The sequence below is a fragment of the Callionymus lyra genome, chromosome 3 (genome assembly GCF_982586985.1).
Source record: "Callionymus lyra chromosome 3, fCalLyr1.hap1.1, whole genome shotgun sequence".
Lineage (NCBI taxonomy): Eukaryota > Metazoa > Chordata > Actinopteri > Syngnathiformes > Callionymidae > Callionymus > Callionymus lyra.
The window spans coordinates 25,483,625-25,509,592 of NC_141820.1; the positions used below are offsets into that span (position 1 = coordinate 25,483,625).

General features: G+C 38.0%; 1 protein-coding gene across 2 annotated transcripts in view; it reads left to right on the top strand.

Annotated features, from left to right (window-relative positions):
* Positions 1-1,638: 1,638 nt before the first annotated feature.
* Positions 1,639-25,968, top strand: part of iqsec3a (IQ motif and Sec7 domain ArfGEF 3a) — a 59,020-nt gene continuing 34,690 nt past the window's right edge. For both annotated transcript variants that reach the window (XM_087787269.1, XM_087787268.1), the window contains exons 1-2: positions 1,639-2,309; positions 15,611-15,691. In XM_087787269.1, the coding sequence (XP_087643395.1) occupies positions 1,711-2,309; positions 15,611-15,691 (680 nt within the window). In that variant the 5' untranslated portion in view covers positions 1,639-1,710. The remainder of the gene's footprint in view (positions 2,310-15,610; positions 15,692-25,968) is intronic.

Genomic DNA, 25,968 nt, shown 5'->3' on the forward strand with positions numbered 1-25,968 from the left:
CTTTTATTTATTTATTTTTTACCTTCAAGTAACCACATCCATCCACCTATCCATTTTCTACTGCTTATAACCGAATACATTGAAGTGCAAAACATATCAAATTTAATTGACCTCTGTATTATTATTATTATTATTATTATTATTATTATTATTATTATTATTATTATTATTATTATTATTATTATTATTATTATTATTATTATTATAATGTTGTTCTTCTGGACCTCAGTGCTGCACTTGACATTGTTGACCACCAGATGATAAAAGACTAGAAAAACAAATAGGAGTTAGTGGAACTGCTTTGAACTGGTTTATATCTTATCTATTGGACAGAAAACATTATGTACATGTCAACCACCTTTAATCGACACACACTAAGGTCAGCTATGGTGACCCACAAGGTTCTTTTCCTGGTCCAATCCTTTTCACAATATACTGTATATGCTTCCACTAGGCAACTTAAATATAAACTTTCACTGTCATGTTGATGACACTCAACTGTATTTGTCCATCAAGCTAGATGAACTAAATCAGCTAAAACATACACTCCTGTATTACAGATATCAAGTCCTGGATGTCCAAAAAATCCTCACTCTGAATAAAGGTTATATTAGGAGCAGGAGGCTGCAAACACTGGTTCTGAGTCTGGTTCTGCTCGAGGTTTCTGCATTCTAAAATGAAGCTTTTCCTGTCACATTGTGATTTACTGATCCACTGGAATCTGTTTTTCTTTTCTCCCATATAGTCTTACTTAAATTGTAAAAGTATTTGGATTTGAATTGAACTGCATACAGTAAGATGCATAAACTTGACAATTGAACTCCAAGTTTTATTTCTAATTGTATTATTGGATAATCATCATCATCATTATTATAATAATGATTATTAGTTATCATTGTTATACACTCAAAAAAAACAAACATAGAGTTTAATGTACTATGTCGAGTTTGAAATTAATACAAGATATAATATTTTATTTGTACCTACCTTACCAACTACCCTAATACAAGTAGGTGCAAAAACTGGACTTAATAAATGTTATTAAACGCAACGCTTTGTTGTGTTTATTTTTAACAATCAACACAAACATTAACAATATCAACAATAATGTAGTTATTGTTATTATTGCTATTATTCACTCCAAAAATGCAAAATATAGGTACGTTTTTTATGTGACGTTTCATTTTTATTATTTTAAGATAGATATTTATTTACACTCAAACTATTATAAAATAATTAGGTGCATTTATACTTAGTATTCATTTATTTAATAATAACAACAACAATAATATTATTATTGTTATTATTATTCACTCCAATTGTCAAGTAAAAAAATAAAATAATTTAAGATGTTATTTTTTACAACTGTCTTTTTATTATTATCATTATTATCACCACGATACCGTATATTATTATCACGAGTGTCGTATAGTGTGTCGTCTGATTAACACCGTAACACCGTCACACTGGCCAAGCTTGAAGACGTGAGCGTGACACCTACGGCGTGATGACGTCAGTGTTGATGCTCACGAGACGCAAGCAGCGAGTCGAGCGTCCAGCTCCTCACAACCTCGAGTCGTCAGACGGTCAACAGAACACACCGGTTCCGGACTCTCAGCAGGGCCCTGAAGTCGGATTTGTAGCTCCATAAAAAAAGGAGATAAGAGATAAGAGATCGTCGGACCCCGCGGCCGCCGCCTGACGACAGTGATGGAGAGCCTGCTGGATAACCCCATGAAAGCCGTGCTGTACCTGAAGGAGCTGACCACCATCGTCCAGAACCAGCAGAGTCTGATCCAGACGCAGCGCCAGCGCATCGACGAGCTCGAGCGGAAGGTGGAGGACCTGATCGGGGAGAACCGAAACCTGCGAGACCCGCATCACTACGTCCAGCAGCAGCCGCCGCCTCAGCCTCAGCATCAGCCTCAGCATCAGCCTCAGCATCAGCACCACCATCACCATCATCCTCTCCCGACTCACCGGAGCGCCAGTCCTCAGGCGCCCGCCCACCTGCACCAGCACCCCGGGAGCACCAAAGCCGCGGCGCACCTGGGCCAGCAGCAGCAGCAGCAGCAGCAGCAGAAGCACCAGCAGGTCTCAAGTGTCCCGACCCAGCAGAACCAGACCACCTCCTCGTCGCACCACCACCACCCGCAGCACCTGCAGCTCGTGCCCACATCCCCGCCATCTCCCCACGCCAACCAGGTGGACCCCGTGGAGGAGGACAAGAGGAGCCCCTGCTGCAAGTCCCTGGTCCCGCAGACCCCCTCTACCCTGTGCCGCTCGGTGGGACTCGCCAGGAAAGCGGAGTAAGTCCAGATAAGAGTGTTAATGTCTCGTGTTCACACCAAGGTGACGATCCAACCCCCCCACAGCCCAGTGGGCTCCGGGTCACCTTGTATTGCTTCTCCTGTAGTCGACAAAAAAAAATGTATGAAATGATCGATACTCGAGTCCCGAATGACCTTCCACCCTGGAGAAGTGAAGCAAGGTCACCATTAAAGCATCTTTTTTTTTATGAAGCGTTAATGACCTGCAGGGGTCGCACCTCAGACGCACCAGGGCGGCGAGCAGTTCTCTCAATCGTGGGGTGACTCGTTAAAGTGGGTCAGAACAATAACTTGTAAATATTCATTAAAACTACGTGTTAATAGGTAGATGTTACAAATCATTAAAAAAAAAAAGAAACATGAATTATGTAAGACGTGAACTAGTTTCCTGTCTTAGCATAAATCAGTTATAATATTATATTATTAATTTATTACAGAACCAATACATTCACATTTAAGACATAATTTCAGACCAAATAAATACATTTATTTCAAAACATTTTATATCATTAAAACAATCTCAGTTTATTATGTTTTTTATAATAATTTCGGATTTAAAGTATTTAGCACTGAATATTCAGAATATATACGAACTGTGACACTGATATTGACTTGCTAAACTAGTAAGTGTAGCTTTCAACGCACGTAAGCAAAGAGAAGATACACGGTAGTGATGTCATCTGCTGCCTGTGATGTCACTTAAAGAAACAGTGTCTTTCAAATAGCACTAAGATGTAAGCGTTAGGGTGTGGTAAGTAAAAACTGCAGGTAAGGCAATAATCATTGATTATTATTTAAGAAAATATACTTTCATTTAAAAAAAAACAACTAAATATTAATTTTTATTTGTGTAAAAATAGAATTTAGAAAATTTGTACATTTTCAAGAATTCTTTTTTAAAGGATCGATCAGGCAGCGATGTAACAGAACGACTGATCAGCCATTTTGTTTGTTGTCGTTGTCTTCTAAATATCAGCTGATCATTCAACTGCAGGTATTTTCTAAAAGCTACAGCAGGATTTGGCAATGTTGTGGAGAAAGAAACCCTGAAGCTAGTGGTTTGTTTACTTACTATGACTTATCAAGAGAGTCTGGAATGATGCGTTATTGGTTTGTGTACAATTTTGTGTTGACAATTCTTAAGTACCAGCGAATAACACGTTATTTTAGAGAGTAAAATTCTATATTTCTCTTCCGACTGTAGTATATTCTCTGCTATACCTTCTCAATAAGTACATAAGTCTAAAGTTATCGTCTTTGTTACTACACAATTAAGTAAGTTAAGTCAATATATCAACATGTTGTCTCCTTCTATACCCGTTTATTTATGAGTAGAATCGGAAGTCTGAGGTTTTTACTAGTTGATCAATGGCAACATTAGAAGACTGGTGAAGGTACCATTTTGGCTCGGGCACTTCCCGTGTGATGACGTCACACACTGCAAGCTACTTTTTAAAAGCTTTTTTTTTTCATGAGGGAACTTCAACTGAATGATTGAAGGACACTTTGTACGAAACATAAAACATTTATATTAACAAAAAAGACCATCTTTGTCAATCGGATCATTTCCCGAAGCATCCGTTCTGTCACGTCCTGGTCTGACCATGCACTCGACTTCTACCATCCCAACGGAATATCTGGGATACATAGGATGACGACAGATGTAAAAAACAGAGATTATGAAATAAATAGCATGATTAAAAAAGAAAAAAAATGTATTGATCATGGGTTTTCAAAGGTGGCAGAAGGTTGAGAAACGGTTCAGCCAATCAGCATCATCGTCACGTACTTAATATTTTTTGTTAACTCATAAAAAAGCCTTTAAAATGGTAAGGTGCACCAAATTTGGTACTTACACTGGCAGACACCGCGACAGCACGACGCTTAAGTACTGTCGGAAACTCAGGATTACTGGCCACAGTGGCATAGAACATAATAAAAGATGTGATAAAATTTTGTGACAATTCAAAATCATATCCACACCTTCACTATAATGTATTTGCTAAAAACAAAACGTCACTTTTCCAAGTCTCGACCTTGAGATTGAGAAAAGTGTAGAGCAATGCATCAGAATCATGATCTCAAACCTCGACTTAAATATATCCAAAAAAAAGATTTTCCATCTTATTAAATAAATGTATTTATATGATTCTACATTCTTGCTAAAGACACAAATAAAGTCATAACATGAAGTGAGCGGTAATTCGAGCTTCTGCTCTCCTTATTCACGGAGCAGTTTAATGAATTGAAAACTTAATGGATATTGATTTTTGCGGTTCCTGGATGGAATTTTTTTTGCAGCTTTCTTTGGCTGTTTCTTTAGCAGCATTGTAGTCCGAACACTGCAGAAGGAAATACTGTGACTATTTGGAGTTCCCTCCTTGACTGATGAAGACACACGTCTTTTAATAAAGCCAGGGTCATAGCCGTGACTTCAATGAGTGCAAGAACAGCAAAACGGGAGTGTTGTTGACCCCCAAAGGCCCTTTTCTTCTGTAAAGACTGCATTCTTTTGTTGTTGAGAGCTCATAATCTCCGCTGGTGTCGGGCGGGAGACAAGTGACCAACACAAGTAGACATAGAGTTTAAACATAGAGTTTCATTTTTGAATTCCAATAATGAAAAAGTAATGTTTCTAAAGGTAATATTTTTTTTAATTGGTAGCCTTTTAAATTCAATATAAAAATGTTAGTATAATAGTGTCACCAGGCAATTCAAACGGGTATCCAATCATGAGACACACAGACCATCACGTGATGACATAGCGTGTCATTAGACTTATAAATCCTTTATTGTCATGTAAGTATTAACAGGGTGTTTACAGAACAAAATGTTGTTTGCATTTGGCTCAGACGAAGCTGTAAAGTGTAAATATATCAGGTAATGTCCAGACAAAATGTCTACTTTGTTTCGACGTCTGTGGTCTCCAAATTCTTACATTTAAAATTCAACTATTCAATATTGTGATGGAACTGATACACTTTCTTACTAAAGGCCAGTTGAATTATGGAATTAAAAACTTGGGCTTCCTTGATGCTTCATTTTATTTATTTATCTCTGTTATTCCAATAATATTTTTTTTCTAATATTTTTCCTTATTTTTTTAATCAATAAGAAACGTATAAAATGTAACATTCTGACATTATTTTTTTTTCATATTTGAAATAATTGGTTTTATTTTAAACAGTTATTTCAAGACGCAACAAGATTCTATATGTCGGTTAGTAAACAAATGTACACCCGGAAAATTGGCAGCAGCATAACCAAGATTTTTATGGTGTTTTGTTCAAGTGTCACTCTCTGTGCCGCAGAAGAAGCTGTGTCTTAACAAGAAGGATCTGTCTCGTCTGTAGTTGATTCCGAACTCTGCAGCGAGAATTCTGACCCGCTCAAGTAGAAGAACTCACATTTCTCCGGTCCTTAAAACTCTTCACTGGCTTCCAGTTTCTTTCAGGATCAACTTTAAAATTCTGGTTCTTACTTTCAGATCTATTCATGGTCAGGCTCCTCCTTACATCACTGATCTGATCCAGCCTTACACCCCAGCTCGGGCTCTGAGGTCTGTGGATCAGAATCTACTTATGGTTCCTGAACACGGCTCAGGACCAGAGGAGAGAAATCTTTTCAGGCTGTTGCTCCTAAGCTTTGGAACGATCTTCCTCTCTCTTTGCGCTTGATGGAGTCTACTGACTCCTTTAAGAAACACCTTAAGACGTTTCTATTTGTTCAGGCTTTTCCTTGAATTTCTCGAACTTCTGTGTTGTTCTCAGTATTATCTTGATCTTTAAAGTATGTACTTTTTTGAGTATTGTTTTGATTGTTTAAGCGCTTTGTGACCCTGGTCTCGAAAAGCGCTATATAAATAAATATTACTTACTTACTTACTTACTAACAATACAATCCCTCCTGCTTGCTTGACCAAACATTAAAAAAACATACATTGAAATTACATTACATTACATTTTTAAATTAACTACTAACTGAAATGTATAAAACAGAGATTCAACTAAGATATTTAATTAAAAGGCATCAATTTGTTCTTTAGTAAAGAGAAATGTAGTTGATATAAAACAGACACATTCAGGATTTGAATTAGATAAGTGACTGTCATCGTGCTGTATAATAGATCGATTTAAAGGTCAGCAGAAAAATGTAATTTTATATTTCCTTTTCCTGTGCTCAAGTGTTAATCAAAACATTTTGCTGGTTTTATTTTAGACGGTTGATTAAAAATGGTTTCTCTTGGATGTTTCCAGCTCCTTCGTTTCATGCTCAAACAACGCTTCAGCAATTGAACGGCTGTGAATCGGCAGGTTGTCGTTTAAACAACCAGCGCTGCTTGATGAATCAAGGTCACATGAATATCCTCTGCTGCAGTCACGCACACTTCGCCAATGTGAAAGCCCACCGAGCATGTAACGCAGGCACACACACACACACACACACACATGTATACATGCACGCACATGCATGGCTACACAGCCGCACACGGAACCGAGCCCCATCTGTTCCACTTGGCTGCTTTCTCATTGTTTTTTTTTTTATAATCCAGATTAATTTCTGGTGCCACAAATACACAGTTCCTGAAGAGCTCAGGTCAGAAATAGTATCTGTGTGATCATGAAGATGAACGCGTCCACATTTGAGTCCAGGACGCAGCAGTCCTGCAGGGTGAATTATTATGATGGGGGATGCTAGCGTTAGCATGCTTACGGAACGCTTGCTCCTGGAGGAGCGACTGAAGGAGTTTTTTTTCGTGCCTCTGAAGTCTCTCTCACATGTGGTCGCAGCGTTAATCTCCACCTCCTTCTCTCCCTCGCTCCTGTCAGTTCTGCTCGCGTCTTTAATTGTTTTTATTCCTCACACCCCCAGGGTTTATTTATTAAAACATCCATAAAACCTTATTTAACGTTTATCTTCTGGTGTCCAATTTAACTTTCTCATCCACTCTTGCTCGGCTCTTGCTTCATTCCCGCTACAACAGCCGTGTTCGGTGTCCAACGGCACGATTCGTTACTGTCTGGTTGGTGTGTGTGTGAGCTCTCCTGTGTCCTTCAGTTGCAATCCCACTGTTTGTTGTCTCTCTCTGCCCCAGGTGTGGAGCTTCCTCCCACACACTTGCCAGATATATTAAGCTCCTGCCCCGACAAATGTGCTGACATTACTGATACACACCGACATGCAACCTCTCAGTCCACCAACCTTTGTTTCACCGCCCGACTTATCAGTTGCGTTATTAAATTAATAAAACATGGCATACAATCCAATGACACTGTTTCTAAGGTAGCAGAATGTGTTACTGTTTATTAAAGGGCAACTAATGTGTTGATTTAAGTGTGTCTTAAATAGATGTTGGACTCTATTGTACTCATCAGTATGTTTGTATAAAACTTTCTTTTCATTGAAATATTTACATTAGAAAATGTGCTTCTTGTTGAGATCTTGATTACCATAGCCACACCCACTCTGCTGTTATTGGTCAAGAGTTGAGGTTCGTCACCACGCGTCCTCAATCCCGGAAGTCTCCACCTCAAAGGGACTCGTTGTATAAACAAAGCGGGTGTGATTACAGCTCGCTGGAGGAGGAGTGTAGCCATTATTATGACACAATGGAGAGGTTACGCTCTCGTAACCTCTCATTTGCCGAGATTTCAAACTGGGGAGAAAAGTAAAGTAAAAGCTTCAAAACATGGTCATTATGAGGAACATGGAGTTGTAATTTGACATTAGCTGCCCTTTTATGGCCCTACCGGAGGATTTAAAATATTGTTTTTGGTTCCCCCTGGCGTTCAAACAATGCCACAGCAATGTTGTGAATTCGGTTTGCAAATTTTTGTCATTTCAATGTCTTTAATTTAAAAAATCGAATGATCTTATTCTGTCTGTTCATGGTTGTATCTTCCTGGTAACTTGAAAAAAAATCCCACTCATCTAAAGCAATTGTGGTCACATGAACACTCACAGACTTGTCCAGACAAAGTTATGTAGAGAAGAACATCGTTAAAATAATATTTATAGAGTTCTACTACATGAGCCATGACTGTTCAATATTTAACCAAGCATTAATATTAAGGTTCAAAACAAATCGATTGACCGGTAAGTCAATGTAGAGTAATAGAGTATGTGTTACGTAACGAAGAATGTAGAGAGGTAATATTTAAGATGGGAGATATTGTAATTTGAGTTATGCTACGCTGTTTCTCCCAGAGTAAAAAGCAAATGATCAAGTTACTACTGTCAAACACAAGGGGCAGCATGGCGCACCAATACAATAAGAAAACCTTCCGCAACACAAAGGATAACTCAAACACATTTGTTTTCGGGACTCTAGGTCAACTCGACCCTGAAATACTGTAACACAAGGGTTAAGAAACCTCAGAATATACTGCTAGCATTACTGGTAGAAAACTGGTTAAGAACCCTGAGCACAAGCAAACGTTTGATAACTTAGATTTTACCATGAGCCAAAACAATTATTCTATCTCGAATTATTTCGATTCATTTGATTGTATGCTGTGTTTTTGTAAAGTATTTTCAGTCTTGGTGCTTTCCTATGCTGCTCTTCTTTTAACACTATGGCAAAAAAACAACAACAAAAGAAAAAACCCACTGAGCCAATCAAAGAATCCAACAGTCGTTCTTTGAACTGTTAACTTAAGAAGAAAATCACTCTTGAAAGAAAGCAGAAGAATTTCACATCACGATGAACATGAAAAGAATAAAGAAGTGTGAATTGACTCGTTTAATAATAGAAACATGAAGAAAAGAATTCCTTTAAACACTAACACTGTGAGAGATTGCATTATCGGACGCTTCAAAAACACAATTTGCAGTGAAAATTATATTCAGGAGTGTAGCCGAGATCCCAAATTATCTTGTCCTTTATATATCTGTAGAGTCGATGAATCTGACGACAGGATTTGTCAGATAATCAAGTGATAACAAAGACTTCAGTCCGTCCTTGACAAGCTTACGTAAAAGTACCGACAACAGTGTTTGAAACTGTCTTCTTTGAATTGACGGTTCTCGATGGAATCAAGCTATCTTTGGTCCGAGACCAGTGGCAAGAGTGTGAAGGGAAGAACGGTCCAGGTGATTAATGAGGCCGGTCAGCATCTGCACAATGGTCCCCGGCCATCCATTTCTGCCTGCTCAGCACTAACACGGAGGTAGAATCTTTATCCCCTCTGCTTCCTCACAACTCCCCCGACTCCCCGTCTCAGTATGAATGGGAATCACGTCGCCGCGGTTATGAGAGGATGACTTGGCTGCACTGCCGCAAGAATCCAAATCATGAATATCACATCTGAAGTAGAGTGGCTTTTAAATTGCTTCATTTCTCCGCGGACGTTGAAGCTGAGCAATCTTGGAGTGCTATGGAGAGCATTAGCTGTGCTCGTGCACGACTTGAACAAGACAAATGATAGCCCCGGTGTCAGTAATCTGATCATGACTTGCGAGTGGGTCGGTGCTTCATGTAACTAGCAGCGTAACCAGTTTTTCCTAAGATATCCAGAGCACTCGTTTGGTGGGATTTCTTTGTTGTAGGTAATGGACTTTATCTGCTAGTGAAGAACACGTATGAGAATTCATGGCTCTCAGTAACTCATGGGCTGGTATAATTACCACTTCTGTCCACCTGAACATTTTGCTGCAACTCTTTAAATGAGGGAACACAAATTTGACGGAACAATTTGAGGACGATTGTACCACACATTAAACATGTTTAAAAAAAACAAAAAATCTTTTTTGTCACTTCCTGGCCGTGACTTTCAGCCCCCCAAATAATTTTCATAATTTGTTTGATCCCATACAAAGCAATAACATTTACAAAATGATTAGCTCTTAAAATGTCCAAAGGGAAATAGTGAAATGTATTGATTACACATGGATACGGCATGGGACATGATTTAGTCAATCCTGAAAAGATGGTAAAAACTTTTAAGTTCCGTTCACTCGTTGAAACGCTGTTAAAAAATGATTTGTGTTGACAGCATGTCACATTATCTCATAGCACATTATATTTTTAAGTCCAAAAAAAGGATACTTACATACATACATACATCACACAAAAACATTTCAAATCACAACAACAAAACAGTGTTGACAGAGACAAAAACTGTACTGAAATGGCACCTACACCAAATATGTTCTTCGGTGGTAACTTTAAAAGTCATGGCAGCCAAACTTGTGGTTAACAAAGTGGTTGAATCCAACCGCGTTTGACAAGGTTACAAGCGTCATCAACATGGATTCAGTTCAAGATACAGCTTTGAATCTCAAAAGCATCAGTCAAAGTGATCGTTGGTGCTTACCTGTCCATCAAAGAGTTCTTAACCAACTTCTCTAAGCAATATTAATGTGAAAATGAGCAGATGGATACATTTTTAGAGGCGTTCCATCTGGATTTTAAAAGATTTCAAGGATTTTCCTTGACCTGTATGAATCCACCTGCTGCTGCTAATCAACCGTGAACTATCCCTAAATAACTCTACAACACCTGATAAGGGTAGAAAATGAAAGAATAAAATGAAAATGCTAAAGTACTATCTGGTATAAAACAACTTGTCTGTTCCCTCATCTGTGGAAATGTTCCTCTAATCTCTCATTTAGAATCGCTGGTTGAAGCGGTTAGCTTAATCAGATATACATAATGATGAAAGTATTTAAGATTTGATTTTATTACAGTTCCTTAGAAGCACCTCGGTGCTTTGCAGTCCTTGTTGTTTACGTTGGTTCTCCCTGCTCTAAAGACAGTTGATTTATTCCAAAGAAGCCTGGGGCAGAGAAGCACAGCTCCTTCCATCATTTGTCAGTTGCTTTTCATTTGGCTTTCAATCAAAATGACAAAATGTGTCCCAAACCCATCCTTATAAATAACTTTCTTCCAGTTGACAGTTCTTGACTTGCACCTCAAAAACACTACCGATAATAAAATCTTTTACAATACCTTACATATTCACTGATTGCAATTCTATATGGCGTTAATTTCAGTTATTTATTATATTTATTTAAAAATGTATATGTCTTTTGACATTTGTGTTGTGTGTCTGCATTTGTGGTTGAAGCTGTTAGAAACTTAAAAAACCTGTAACAAGTCAGTGGAATATCATGGAAACGGGTCTTAAAGTGCATTATTGATCGCAAAAAAGTGTTGCTATTTCGATTCATAAAGAGATCATGAAGAAAAATACCATATATATCCGGGAAACTTCTCGACACCACCAAGTCACCTCATATATAAAAGCACTACAATACATAGCAAGTGTTATTTGGGTTTATTAAGGTAGTAAATGAGTCAGTGAAAACTAGTGTTGGTTGTAGTTAAATCGTCCCATCTATGTTCAATTTTTTCCTGTCGCTGAAATAAAAACCAGTCTTACTTATTGTTCTAATAACAGCAAAGATCAGCCAGGCCTAAATCCCAATGGATCACTCGAGCCAGTAAACTTCTGCGGTGCCACGTACAATAAAAGTTTACTAAAAAAAGGAAAATAACAGTCATCGTCAAGTTGACAAAATGTTCATGAATGTTCATGAATATTTACTTTGAGGATATTGTCTTTGTGTGATTTTCTGGAACTCCTGTGTTGTTCTCAGTTTTATCTTGACCTTTAAAGTATATACTTTATGAATATTGTTTTGATTGTTTAAGCGCTTTGTGACCCTGGTCTGGAAAAGCACTATATAAATACAAATTACTTACTTACTTTGTATATCTTCATTTTATACCCCGCCCCTGATATATATATTGAATACATTCTTATTTAAATTCAAAAATATAAATAGGGATTTCCTTTTTTATTGTTTTATTTTTGTATTTCTTTACTTTTCATTCTGTTATTTTACTTTTTTTCTGCTGTCTGACTTCTTGGGGTGCGGTTTTCAAACTGTCTAGAGTATTTAGAGTTTTTGTAGTCTCGCACACTCAATCATTTACGTGGGCGACCTCATTTTAGTCGTCAGGGTCTCAGGGCTCGAGCCTACTGTTGGTCAATTCATGATTCATTTGATTCATCCAATCTCCCTGTAGAGACGTTACATCACCATCATCCCGTCGTCAACATTCCTGACATCAGACTGACATCGTCACATAGTGTCAGCCAATAGGGAGAGAGGTGGTGGAGATCGTATCTCCCATCCGCCTGTTATCTTCCGTTCATGAAGATCCTCTGTGACGTACTCACATATTTACACTTCTCATTTGCCAGAACAACAATCAGGTTAATGTGATATCAGCGGCGCGTCGGTGTTGACCCACAGCCGACTGTCAGCAGATGCTCCCTCAGCCTGAGGGCAACAAACTGCCCGCAGTTGAAAACAACAGATTGAGACCCAGTCCTTAAGCAAACAGATATTGGCCGGCTTTCCCAGATTGGTTAAGAAGCTCTTATGTGCTACCATCTTCTTTGGATTGCTCTTAAGGAATCTGTGAAAGAAGGAAGCTCTGAGCTCTAAGAAGATCTTTCACTAAGAAGGAAATGTAATGAAATCAAACGTTTAACTTTTCTACTTTGCATATATAGTTTATAGAATTATTTTGAGTAAACCGTTGAACATTCAATTTAATTTGTGAGTTGAATTAATTCCTTTTACATTTGCGCACTGTAATAAACCAGAATGCATATGATACTGGAAGAAAAGCTAAACTTTTGACACAACGATATCCACATGTGAATGATTCACTCAAGAGGTTAGGAATTTTATAACCGAATAATACATTTTTTTACTTAATGGTTTCCAATCATATAAACCAAGTGGAATATACTAAACGTATGGACTTATTAACAACTACACTTACAAAAGATGAACAATCCTGTAAAGGTGTTGCCAAAGCCCACTTAAAGCTTTTTATGATCGTCTTTTGCTTGATCTCTCCTGACTCACTCACATGTTTCAAATGTTGAAGTCTTCCTCTCCAAGATGCAGTAAGTCTCTCATCATGATAATGTGTTAAACTTATTACTTTATAAAGTTCTCCCCTGTCTGAAATTTTGGCGAACGAGAGGTTACGAGAGCGGAGTCCATTATGATGTAATAACGGCTTCACTCCTCCAGCCAGCTGAAATCACGCCCGCTTTGTTTATACAACGAGTCCCTTGGAGGTGGAGACCTCCAGGATTGATCATTTGCGGGGACAAACCTTGATGTTTGACCAATCACAGCAGAGTAGGTGTGGTTATGGTAAACAAGATTTCATTACCAGAAAAGTGTTTTCAGTGGGCGGGGCTTAAGATAATTTTCTAATGTAAATATTTCAATGGAAAGATCGTTTTGTACAAACATAGAGATGAGTACAATAGTGTCTAACATCTATTCAAGACACACTTAAATCAACACATTATTTGACCTTTAAGATTCTCCTAAGAAGGCAGTAAAGTTTTTTCTTATGTCGAATCCGGCCATTGTCGGTTTCATCTTCTTCTCTCCCTCAAATACACTTTGATTCACAATGTTAACCCCTGAAATGATTCCAGACACAGTTGGCTGCTACCTTTGTTGTCCTCAAATATAATGTTGCCAACAGAGTGGAGAAGACAGAGAAGAGCGTTGCAGAATTCCTTTATCAGGTTTTAACCATAGCGAGGTGTTGCCAGAATGTGAATGACTTTCTTTCCAACTAATGAAACTGTTTGGAAAAGGCAGCTTTTACCAGTTACTCCTTCTCTCTATCCATGGCTCTTTGCTGTCCCTTCTTTCTTTTTGCACACTCTACTCTTCTCTTCTTTATATGGATCCCTGCATAAACATAAGGTGTTTGCTTCAAATGGATGGGAAGTAGTTAAATAGCAAATATTTTGTCAAAGTGCAAGAAATACTTTTCGTTGTGGTGTAAGACGACGGCCTCAACTGCAATGACATGAGTGAAGAAGTGATTCACTCCTGATCCCTGGAGTCTCTGAGCGAGGTTGCTCTCCATCACCGGCTCGTCATCACTCCATGATGGAGCAGGAGTGTGTGTTGCAGGACGTTGATGGCGCTGCAGCACTTCTCCTGTGCGGCAGATCTTGATAATATTTTGATTTGTTTGATGGTACACAACTCAATATTGATGTTTATTAGTCGATAGTGTTAGCCAGTGACAGTGTGATACTGAATTGGATTTGAATTAACAAACACATTTATGTAAGGCAATATGTTTAAAAGAAAGTGGTATCATTTTGATGTCTATTTATCTGTATGTTTCCCTTACTTTAAGAACATTTTAGGGTCAGAATGTAGCTGCGTTCTTTAGTGGAATTCCTCACACAATCCAAAAACATATGAATAAATGAAGATAAATGAATGAATGTGGTGAAGTTTATGGTACCCAAGTTCACAGAGTCAGAATCAGAAACTTTTATTGCCATTGTTGTAAACACCACATAGGATTTATTTTGTGGTGTCTCACTACAGAATAAAATAATGAAATAAGAAAACACACATATCATAGCGAAAACAATGAACGACCAATGGTGGATTAAGTCAATAATTCAGTACTGATTTTGAAAGATGTCTTTCACAAAACATTTCTAGTACTGATGAAGTCGTATTTACTCACTATATTATGCCATATAATTAAGTTTATATTTCTATGGAATTAAATGAAATTAAAGAAAAATTTCAACTCCCTTGGAAAATGTCAATTTAGGCTTTTATTTAACCATATAAAACTGATTTTTCTAAGACAACCTATAATGCCAAAATCGACAATTAAATACTTATTTATTCAAATCTTAAAAGGTTAAAAGAACTTTGAGATTGAAAAAAACTCTTGCTTTGTCTTCTATTGTGATTTTTTAATTTTGACTAAATCAGGAGTGTGTGCGTGTACAATCCAACAGGTTGACGAAATGTTAACATATTTCTAAAGGGATACGTCGAGTCTGAATGTCCATAAGTGCAGCTGTGGTACGTGAAGGACGTCTTGTTCTGAGTCTAAGATAGAACACAGTGTGACTAATAATACATCCTGTATTCATCGGCCACGTCCGTGGACAGCAAGAGTAATTGAAAAAATTCCTCTCCTATGCCTCCTGGACACGAAAGAAGGGGGGGTGCCAAGTCGTTGAGGGGGATACAAATGCTAGGAAATGAATAGGGAGAAAGAGAAGAGGGGGAGGAAAAGCATAGGAGCTAAATGAGATATAGGCGCAAGTGAGGAACTAATCAAAGATTTATTGACGACAATTTGATATGATAGTTACATCTCATTTAGCAGGTTCTCTTCAAACATCCATAGAATGAAATGCATATGTTGCCTACGTGCTTTAAATACGTTTTCTCTTTCTTGTCCACAGGAACCAAACGGTACTTCATCAGTTCTGCTGTCCTGCTCCGGAGGCTCCTGAAGGGGAGACTTCAACCGCCTGTGTCCCGAGGTAAGACGGTCTCGTCGCTGCCGGATCCTCCACACAGGATTGATCCGGCAATAAAAAACAATATTGGAGTTTTATGAATGCAGCCACTTCTCATGCTTCCTGTTAATGGCTGTGCTTTCGTAGCAACATGAGCTAACACAACGACCCCAGGAGAGGTTGTTGAAGTGGTTGTAAAAGCTTCAGGGTTATTGACAATAAAAATATAAAATCCCGCAGTGACTCCATGTTATGTTAATGTTTAAAGGGGCCATCAAGCCAAAAGAAAGAAGGAATGAATAAATGGAGATTTCAATTAGATGGGATTTTTGTTAATATTAATAAAAGAATACGAAGGACATTATAAAATGAGCTCAAGCTCTAATTGGATTTCATATATTTTCCATTCATTTTATTAAAATATCCTTAAGAAAGAGAGAAACAAAAGCCTAAAAAGGAAATTAGGTTATTCTATCGTATCATAAAATGCATCTAAAAATGTTATTTTTTAATGTTTTATTTCAAATATATTAAAAGACAGTTTTCAAAAGTATTCCCCCAGAAAAGGGATAAAAGGAAAAATAAAAGTCCTCAAACAACAATCTATAATGACTTCCAGAAGCTTAATAATAAAATTCTTAACCATCAGAAACTTTTGGAAATAACATTTTTTATAGTCGACCTCATCAAGGGCCCATGTCTGGTCCAGATAAACGATCTCCTGGTGTGAGTGAAGGTGTGAGTGGTTGACCGTCTATATGTCTGCGCTGAAGGACTGAGTTCCTCTGAATAAGGAAATAATGTGTAACAAGATCAGACATTAGAACAAAGACGCAACAATAAGAAGGAGAGAGTTCAAATGGAGTTAATTGACACGTCAGGACGTCCTCCAGACGAAAGGTTATCGAGGAGGCGTAGAATCAGAACGGAGTTTGAATATGGATGAGAGAGTTCAGGCGGGCGGATCAATTCAGATGCCGGGTCATCGGGACAGCTTCCAGAAAAAGGGTTGAGACATCAGGATTGAGATCAGACATCAGGCGGTGGAAGACGGAGATCAGATGTGAGAGGATACTGGAAGTCAGAAGCTATTAATGGAAACACCTTGATTGTAAATAACCTCTAAGATAACAGAGTGTTCTTATTAGACTTAACAGTAAACTATGGAAAAACAAAAAAAACAAAACAATATCAGGGTTTGTTGTAGGAAGCCCTTGGGTGTAAAAATGTAGTGTTTTTAAAAGTTTTATTTTTGCACTTTAGATTTTTATACAATAAACTATGTGTCAGGCCAGGGCTGAAGACGTAGGATTAAAGCAATTCAAGCAAACGAATTACAAGGTACTTTTATTTTTACTTACATTTTTTCAAGCAATGTGACTTAAAGACCTATGAACCACAATCACTGAACTGTTAGGCATGAGACAGAGATACCAAACACAAACAGACGGAGGCAAAAGACCTCCAAAACAAAGAGAAGATATAACTAAAGCTTCGCTCACTATGGAGGGGAAATAAAATAGCAATAAACCAAACTTCTCAGGCACTCTGGCAATAAAAACTTTATAACAAAAGTCGCTCCAAAATGAAAGAAGAAAAAAGCTGTAAACAAAAAATGTGTCAATCAAATGTACTTTTAAGTTGCATTGTGAGGCTTTTAATTGACGCTCCTCTGAAAAACAAAGCAGTTTTCACTACCGCACTGGCCCAACGTTGTCGTATTGCAACAATTAATGGAGCAAGCTCTAAATTACATGTAAGGCATATTTTCCGCAATAACTTCATATTGTATGTTCATTTTCAAGACACAGTAATGATCAATATTTAAAAAATATATAACTTTACTCACAAGAATCAGAAAGAACCAGTACATTTAATCGTATCGGACCCAATGATCATGTTAATACTGTTAAACCAAATATAAATAGACAAAAAACAGAAAACACTATGTAAACTAGGGGTGAAATGATCAATTGATCGATTGCTTAAAGAAAAGGGAAACTTTTGACCACCAGCTTTGATTTGTATTCATAACGCCGAAGCTCAGGCAAAGAAACTTTGAATTTCTGCTCACATAGGACAACATTCTCAAAAAACAAGTTTATTGAGTTGATTCAGTCAAAATATTCAATGAAAACTCTGGAGTCATTGTGGTAGTAGTGGTAGAAAAATAAACAGTTCAAAATCGAGACGTGATTCAATTATTCCAGTTTTCAAAACCACTGCCGGGGCCAAGAGGTAAGAAACAAAAGTGATTATGGTTCATGGTTGTAAATCTCAAACCTGAAGCGCACCATTTCAAAACAGAACCCTGGGGGCAAACACAGAAAGCAGCTTGTGTATTTCTTTTCTGTTCTCGTCACGTCAGTCTGTTTTACCAAACGCTGTGCTCACGCGTTGATTTGTGTATATTCCAATTGTTGTCGGCAGTCTGTTGGTTATTCAGCCGCATCAGCATCAAGCCACACAGCGACACACGTCATTGCATTCATGACCATCCATGTCCACTTCATTCAGGCTTGTGTCTCCACTGTCCTCACGTTCAGTTTGAAGCACTCATACGTTTGCTCCCTGACACGAGTTACGATGCGACCAAAACAGTTTGTGTGGCGGAAATCCGGTGAGTCTGGTTGTCGACACATGTAATACATATATGTTCATGTGACAAAAAAATGGGGTCTTCTGTTGCATGCCACGGCTTGTATGTATGTGTGTATTGTTGTGTATCTGAGCGTGCTTGTTTGTTGTTTGTCAAATGTATTCTTATGGGTTTGAGAAAGTTTAATATTTTGTAAACGTTACATTGAATCTTGTCAGTCATGACTATTCGGATAATAAAAAAAAACATGAAGTTAGTCTTTAAAACATAAACTGTTGAGTACATTTATTTTGGCATTTGTGTTGTAAAATTATTTTAAAAAAAGTTTATTTTGCCACTGAGCCGACTCTATCTTACAGTGTGTTCTTTCTTAAATCAGTTTTGTTCCCAATTCTACAAAAAATGGATAAATTGAGATGTTGGAAAATGATTTTTTTCTTATTTTGATTAAGAAAATAAAGATAAATTCTTTGTTGACCTCACTCGTTAAACAAAAGTTTTTTAGATGGAGGAAGAAAAGCCGAATAAACGCTAAATATTTTCAACAGATTGGGTTCAGCACAGGTGAGATTCCAAGGATAATAAACAAACATATGTATATATATTTATTGTTTCTGAATATGTTCATAAATATGTTCATAAAGTCACAAGTAATGATTTCTTCACACTTATTAGCCTGATATGAAATTTGATTCTGTCTGATCAGATTATGATCGAAAACGTTTGTCACTAATTTGATGTGTAACAGACAGTAGTAATCGAGGTCAGAGCACTGAACCTCAACGATTAGTCCGGAAAAAACCATCACAATAATAATATTTTTTGCTTCATACAGAAGCAGGTAGCTCAGTTAATATGTGCTCTCTTACACTCGTAACCTGGAGCTGGTCTATTCATGGTTTCACTTACATGACAAATGATAATTGGATGATAATGATCTCATTCCATCTGGCGGGATGTCAGCACCTGTCATTCACAAAAGACGCTCCTGGTGGTTTTAAACAAATTACATTTCTCCTTGCAAGACTCTTCTCATAATTACTGTGGATGATGGTATGAATTGAGAATAATCTGTAATAATCGAACATTACATTTAAATATTTAAATAATTTTAATCTAAGTTTTAGGTAATCCTGGAACCGTTTCAAATTTAAGGAGATAGACAGAAGAGGTTAGATGGACGATGGTGTTTGCTAATGATATAGTGGTAAGGAAGACTTGGAGGAGAAGAGAAATGAGGACGAGTAGAAGAAAATAGACAGAATACATAAGAGACAGGAGGAAGACTGAAGATGCTGCATGTAAAATACATCCCCGGTTGGTAATAATCTGAAGAAAGGTGTGAGCGGTACAGTCAGACCCATAAACGCTCACCGGCTTATGGTGCAGAATGTACGACATCATACCGGTGGGAACCTGGGCTTTAAGTTTCTGCTGCGGCACAACATATAAAACTGCTGTGGTCAACAAAGCCTCGGTAAAGTCTCAGTAACCGGCTGAAGGAGGATTATAGTGGAGCCGTGAATAATGAGCTCCACCGGACCAGTCACTGCGCGATTGCTTTTCCTTACAGTGTTGAAACTCTTGACTTGTTACAGAGATTTATGCCTACGAAATGATGTTTGCTGACGGTGCCGAGCACGAGATTCTCATTGATTCTCAAATCTCCATCAACATGTCTTCGCTTCTGGTCGACCGAACTAAGAATTCAGCGAAGCCAAAGTCAGTCCATCCACTCCGTGTTTATGTTCCACCTCATTAGATAGTAAAGCCATTTAGCCACTGAGTTAAATATAAATGAATGAGTCAACCTTTGGAAAGTGATACGACGCGTTCATTGGCAGGTCTGGTGGTGTTTTTTCGGCTGCCAGACGTTGCCACAGACTGGCTGACATCTTGCTTCGAAAATCTGAAAGCTGTTCACAAAGAAATGTGCTTCTAGGAAGGTTTTTACTCATGATTATAAATATGCACGCCCCATTAATCACTATCTGTGACCATTTTTGTACAGGGCTTGAGACTATAATGGCACGGATAAACATTTTGTGGGACAAAACACTTCAAAACATACAACAAAAGGACCAGATGAAGTGTATTTGATTTGTGAATGTGATAGCCTTTGTCTCAAACCTTATCATCTTCCGAGTCATTAATAGGAAAAGCCATTGATGAAACTGGCTTTTGGCATATTTTAAATGTTCCTTTTAATTAAATTGAGGCTTTGTAAGCTCATCCTGAGAGATACTTTTTGCAAAGAATCACTGAAAGCTTCAAAGCTTAAAAAGATAAAAACACTGTGAGGCATTTAGAAATGATTTCCGGTTCATTTTGATTGACCTAAATTCCAGCTGTTGTTTTGACTTCCATTCGTCTTAATTCTCTAAGCTAAGAGAGAAGGCCATCTTAAACATAATAATCCACTTATTTGGGAGAATTTCCTTTGAGAAAGTGACCGGCTTTTAGCTGTGATGTCGCCTCAGCTGGAGGATGTGACCTCGTCGTCTCCTTCTGCTGTCGTCATGGGAACAGTGTCCACGGCGTGCACCTCGTGGACGGTGACTTGCAGAGAAAACTTGAACAACTTGAAGCTGTTCCTTTGCATAACTGAGAGGTTTCCACGTCAGGTTTGGTTGTCTTTGTCGGGAAAATCAGCTTATCTATGTATGTCTTCCTATTGGCTGGGAGGATTTTAAGATTAACCATTCACAGACTTGTCTGTGTCCAGCTGTTGTTTTTCTTTTTTATCCAAGCCAATTCCTGTGTTTTAAATTCGTCCTCTGGGATGAGTCCGTTTCACAGCAGGAGATTCTGCTCATCCCGGGAACGTTATATAAACTTTAATTCTTGATTATTTGCTTCACTCTGCTGAGGGCGTCACTTCCATAACGCTGGAGCTTTTTGGCTTCTGTTTTTTGGGTATTTATCTCGCACTTTCAGTGGCTCAAGTATTTTATGTAACACACACAGATTGCCCATTATATTATGAGTAGGTAATTATTTTAATGGCTGTGATTAACTATTTTTTGGGACATGGTTACATCAGGAATGGGCATCTTGAGATATTTTAGTAGCCCATCTGTCGGATCTGATCTCATGCTTTGGTCATCAATGCTCACACTTTAATAAGCCATAGCTTCATTAAGTATAAGTCACTCATGACCCTGTTACTGGGTCTTGATACTTTTCCCTTCTTGGAACAGTGTTTAATGAGGAATGAGCATCCACCAGTGAAGGCTTCACACTCATCCGGGCGATACAAAGTCACCCTTAAGTGGCTTAAAATGTCAGTCGCACCTAAACAGAGATTAATTAAAGGGCAACTAAACTCCAACTCTCTTGACTCGCTCGCATGTTTCAAATGTTGAAGTCTTCCTCTCCAAGATGCAGTAAGTCTCTCATCATGACCCTGTTTTCAACGTATTACTTTATAAACTTCTCCCCGGAGCAGAGTCCATTATGATGTAATAATAGTAATAATCGCTCCTTCAGGGATGAATGACGCGCAGTGACAAATGTTGAAGCTTGACCAATCACAGTGGGTGTGGTTATGGTTAACAAGATTTAAGAGACACTTAAATCCACCCATTAGTTTCTCTTCACGACAATAAGCATGACTCAGTTCAAAGGTGATTTGGGAAGTTAAAGCGTCACTAGATTTTTTTTTGAGTAGTCATGTCATGTATGGTAGAGCTAACTAACCACCTCTGTCATTGGTTCTATACACCTGACAACTTCATATGTCCTGAGCAGCAAACTAAACTACCACAGAGGGGTCGGAGGTGGTGGTTCATTTCCATCAAGCCTCATCAAGCTAGTAATAATGATTTTTTTCCGCTTTCTAATGAGGTCTGTGATACTTCAACATTTGACATGTGTAATTACAAAGTTCTAATAATGCTTTAAGTGCTGATTTAAAACACAATTTTGTTCAATTCAATCTACGTTTTTTTTCACATTTGAGCCACATTAAAGTAGCTTCATTTGTATTTTAGGGTCATTTGTATTTAATTACTCCCATCAGCTTAGTAAATCTCCCACAATCTGTGGCCCTGCCCAAAGTGCTAACGTCTAAAGCTAAATGGTGTACCCACAAATGAGGGTCTTAGTAAATCAGCCTCAAAATGTTTGTTTCCTAAAGAATGTCCAAATTGCTCTAGTGTTATTCACACTGGTGTGTCATGGATAATCAAATTTATTTCCTTTTACTTAATGCATTAAAGGTTATTTCACCCCATCTCGCTGTGCTTTTCCCCCAAACTTTTTTTTTTTTGCGATGAGTCATTGTTGCTCTTTTGGAAGTGCGTCACTGGAATAGCGTTGCTGTAGTACACGTTAATACTTAATCAGATTGAATGCAGGACCGATGGGTGGACGTCTCTTCTTGTTTGTCAAGGTCTGCTCGCCGATCAAGGCGTTGCTGACTCTGCGCTAATAAGAGCCTAAAGGAGCAAAGGAATCGATCAAGCGGCAATTGGTTATAAATTGTTTTATTGACCTTAATGGACACTTCCTTTAAGCTAACAACGCTGGAGGATGAAGACGCATTATTAGATTTGTTTCCAGCAGCTCCAATTATATTTTGTCTTAAATTTGAGACCAATATTCTACACAGTTTACGAATGTACATTTCTGAACATTCATGCCTAAAGCTCTCCTTTTCTCAACAGTCGCTGTTATGACTTTAAAGTTTTTAAAGCATTGGAGAAGACATTTAATGATAATAGTTAGATGATGACTTTGAGGTGTTAGAACGATCGTCTCAACACACAAACACAAGCTGGCAGAAAATAAATGAAGGTGTTCCGAGGACATAAACATGTCAATTGTTTTAAGCAGTAAATAATGAAAAAATATAAATGAATCTTTAGATCCCGGGGTGTCAGGGATGCATATTATCTTCTTACTCGCTTCAAGCGATTAGATCATTTTCTTTTACAATCGTCTTGTTGCTGCTTGGGAAACATGTTTCATCCCCACTCTAATACATGAGTCTCCCATGCTTGACGTCGGCCATTCATTCCCACTTTCCCCCGGGATTAAATGAAAGCCTGGATTTATGTCCATGAACCAAGTACTCCAATTCTGCTGCAGCTCCCGTGGAGTCATGGAATCAGCTTGAAGCTACAAGTTATTTTGTTGATGTTTTTTTCTCAGTCCTTTCTGTTTTCTTATTTAGATAAAAAAAAAAAAAAAAAAAAATGAGTCTAGTTTTTTGGGAATAACAAGGCTTCTGGGAACTGTCAACAAGAGGAAGTCTACTTCAATAGGACTGGATATGAAACCAGACTTGAAACTGGAATCAAGTTCACCCGTGTGTTCACAGAAATGTTAATTACTCTGCTAGCTCTTCAGTCCATCTCTTGAGAACTCAGTGCTGTCCCAGTGCCAGGATGTGACACTCCATCTGGCCTAAACGACTTGTCAAAGTGGCTCAGACATCAGTGATAATGAATGTCAATAAGAAACTGGCAAAGGATTCAATTCTGTTCTGTTTGACCATCTCTTGGTTTCTCCAACAGTCTCCACCAAACCTTGATCCACTTCAAAATTCCTATGAATTGCCCCCCTTTAACTGGGTCTTATTCAACCAGACTTCTTTAACCAAATATATTGTAAATATGTCGACATTATTGCTGGTTTTTATTTGCGAGCATGATGTAGAAACATTTCTGTGGTTTAAGTTCAACTAATGTGTTGATTTAAGTGTATCTTAAACTGATCTTGGACCTCAACAGTATGTGTCTGTTTGTACAAAACTCTCTTTTCATTGAAATATTTGCATTAGAAAATGTGCTTAAGCCCCCGTTCTCAAACAAAAACTTTTCTGGAACTAAAACTTGTTAACCATAACCACATTCACATCCACTCTGCTGTGATTGGTCAAGAACTGAGGTTTGTCACCCCGTGTCATCATTCCCGGAAGTCTCCACCTAAACGGGACTGGTTGTATAAACAAAGCTGGTGTGATTACAGCTTGCTGGAGGAGGAGTGAAGCCATTATTACGTCATAATGGATTCTGCTCTCGTATCCTCTCGTTTGCCGAGATTTCAGACGGGGGAGAACTTTATAAAGTAATAACTTCAAAACGTTGAAACTCAAAAACAGATTATCAGGAAAAATATTAGTGACATTTTGGAGTTCCATGTTTGTAGCAAGGTTTTGTTACTCTTTGTAGACTTAGCAAAACGAAATTGGAAAAAAGCATCAAATCGGTTCTTGAGTTTTTTTCTTGTTATCATTCAACTGAATGCTTGTTGCTGAGAAAAACTGAAGGATCTGGAAATTTTGGTAAGCTGCTCTTCAAATTACATAACATGTACTTGTTAAGATTAAAAAAAACAAATTAAATAAAAACAAAAATTACTCAAATATGGTTGATTCATTTTCAACAATCAATTCTTTGCTACACTGCTCAGTCTTGATTCATTTTTTATTTTTTCTAAAGCTAAAGCACCAGTTGTCCAGGGCCTCGCTCGCTCTTATCTGTGCTCTTATCATCCTCTGAACACTGATGCAATTTCATGCTATTCTCTCTTCACCTCCTTCAGTTCTTCATCTCTCAAGACGCGAAGGCTTTAGAGAAAGCTCAATTCAAAACCATCTCTTGCCTCTTCGCTAGGTCTATAACTGGGATGTTGTTGTCCATAAGAATACACGATAATGGTCGTGACAGACGAAAAAATAAGAAATGTTGTTGTTTGTCTCAAAAATTGTTGAGAGTTTTGCATATTTAAGATTCTAGAGAACAAATAATTGATGTGTTTGCTGCTTGAGGAAAGAAAAGCTGCCCTTGACTTGTTTGTCACCGTGTAAACATCCTTGTAGACGTGCATCTTGCATAAATAGAGCTATGGATAGAACAAGCTTCAAAGTACTGGCTTAGCTAGGCGTGGCCTACAGAACCAATAAAAAAAAAAAAAACAGTCTGCATCTGCAACTGAATTTTTTATTTATTTTTAATTCAATATGTTGCAATTCTAATTGTTAATGTAGTTTGAGACTAGATTCTCGAAGAAAAAATGTGACGTTAGGATTGTAACGTCACATTCAGGATAGATTGACTTGCTCGTATAAAACATAACCATTTGGTCACTCAAGAAAAAAAAGTTAAATTTAAATTAGAGGATTTTAAGTATATAGGGTCAACAGTCCAGATCATTGGAGATTGAGGAAAAGAGGTGAAACAATGTGTTCAAGCTGGGTGGAATGGGTGGAGAAAAGTGTCAGGGGTAATGTGTGATAAAAGTGTATCAGCCAGAATGAAAGGAAAGATATACAAGACGGTGGTGAGACCAGTGATGCTGAATGGTCTAGAGACAGTGTTACTGAGGAAAAGGCAGGAAGCAAGAGCTGGAGGTAGCAGAGATGAAGATGTTGAGGTTCTCTTTGGGAGTGACAAGATTGATACGATCAGGAATGAGTCAATTAGAGGAACAGCACATGTTAGATGTTTAGGAGATAAGGTCAGAGAGGCCAGAATGAGATGGTTTAGTTATGTCCAGAGGAGGGATAGTGAGTATGTTGGTAGAAGGATGCTGGGGTTGGAACTGCCAGGCAGGAGGTCTAGACGAAGACCAAATAAAAGGTTTATGGATGTAGTGAAAGAGGACATGAAGTTGGTTGGTGTGAGAGAGGGGGATACAGAGAACAGGGTTAGATGGAGGAGGTTGATTCGTTGTGGCGACCCCTGAAGGGAGCAGC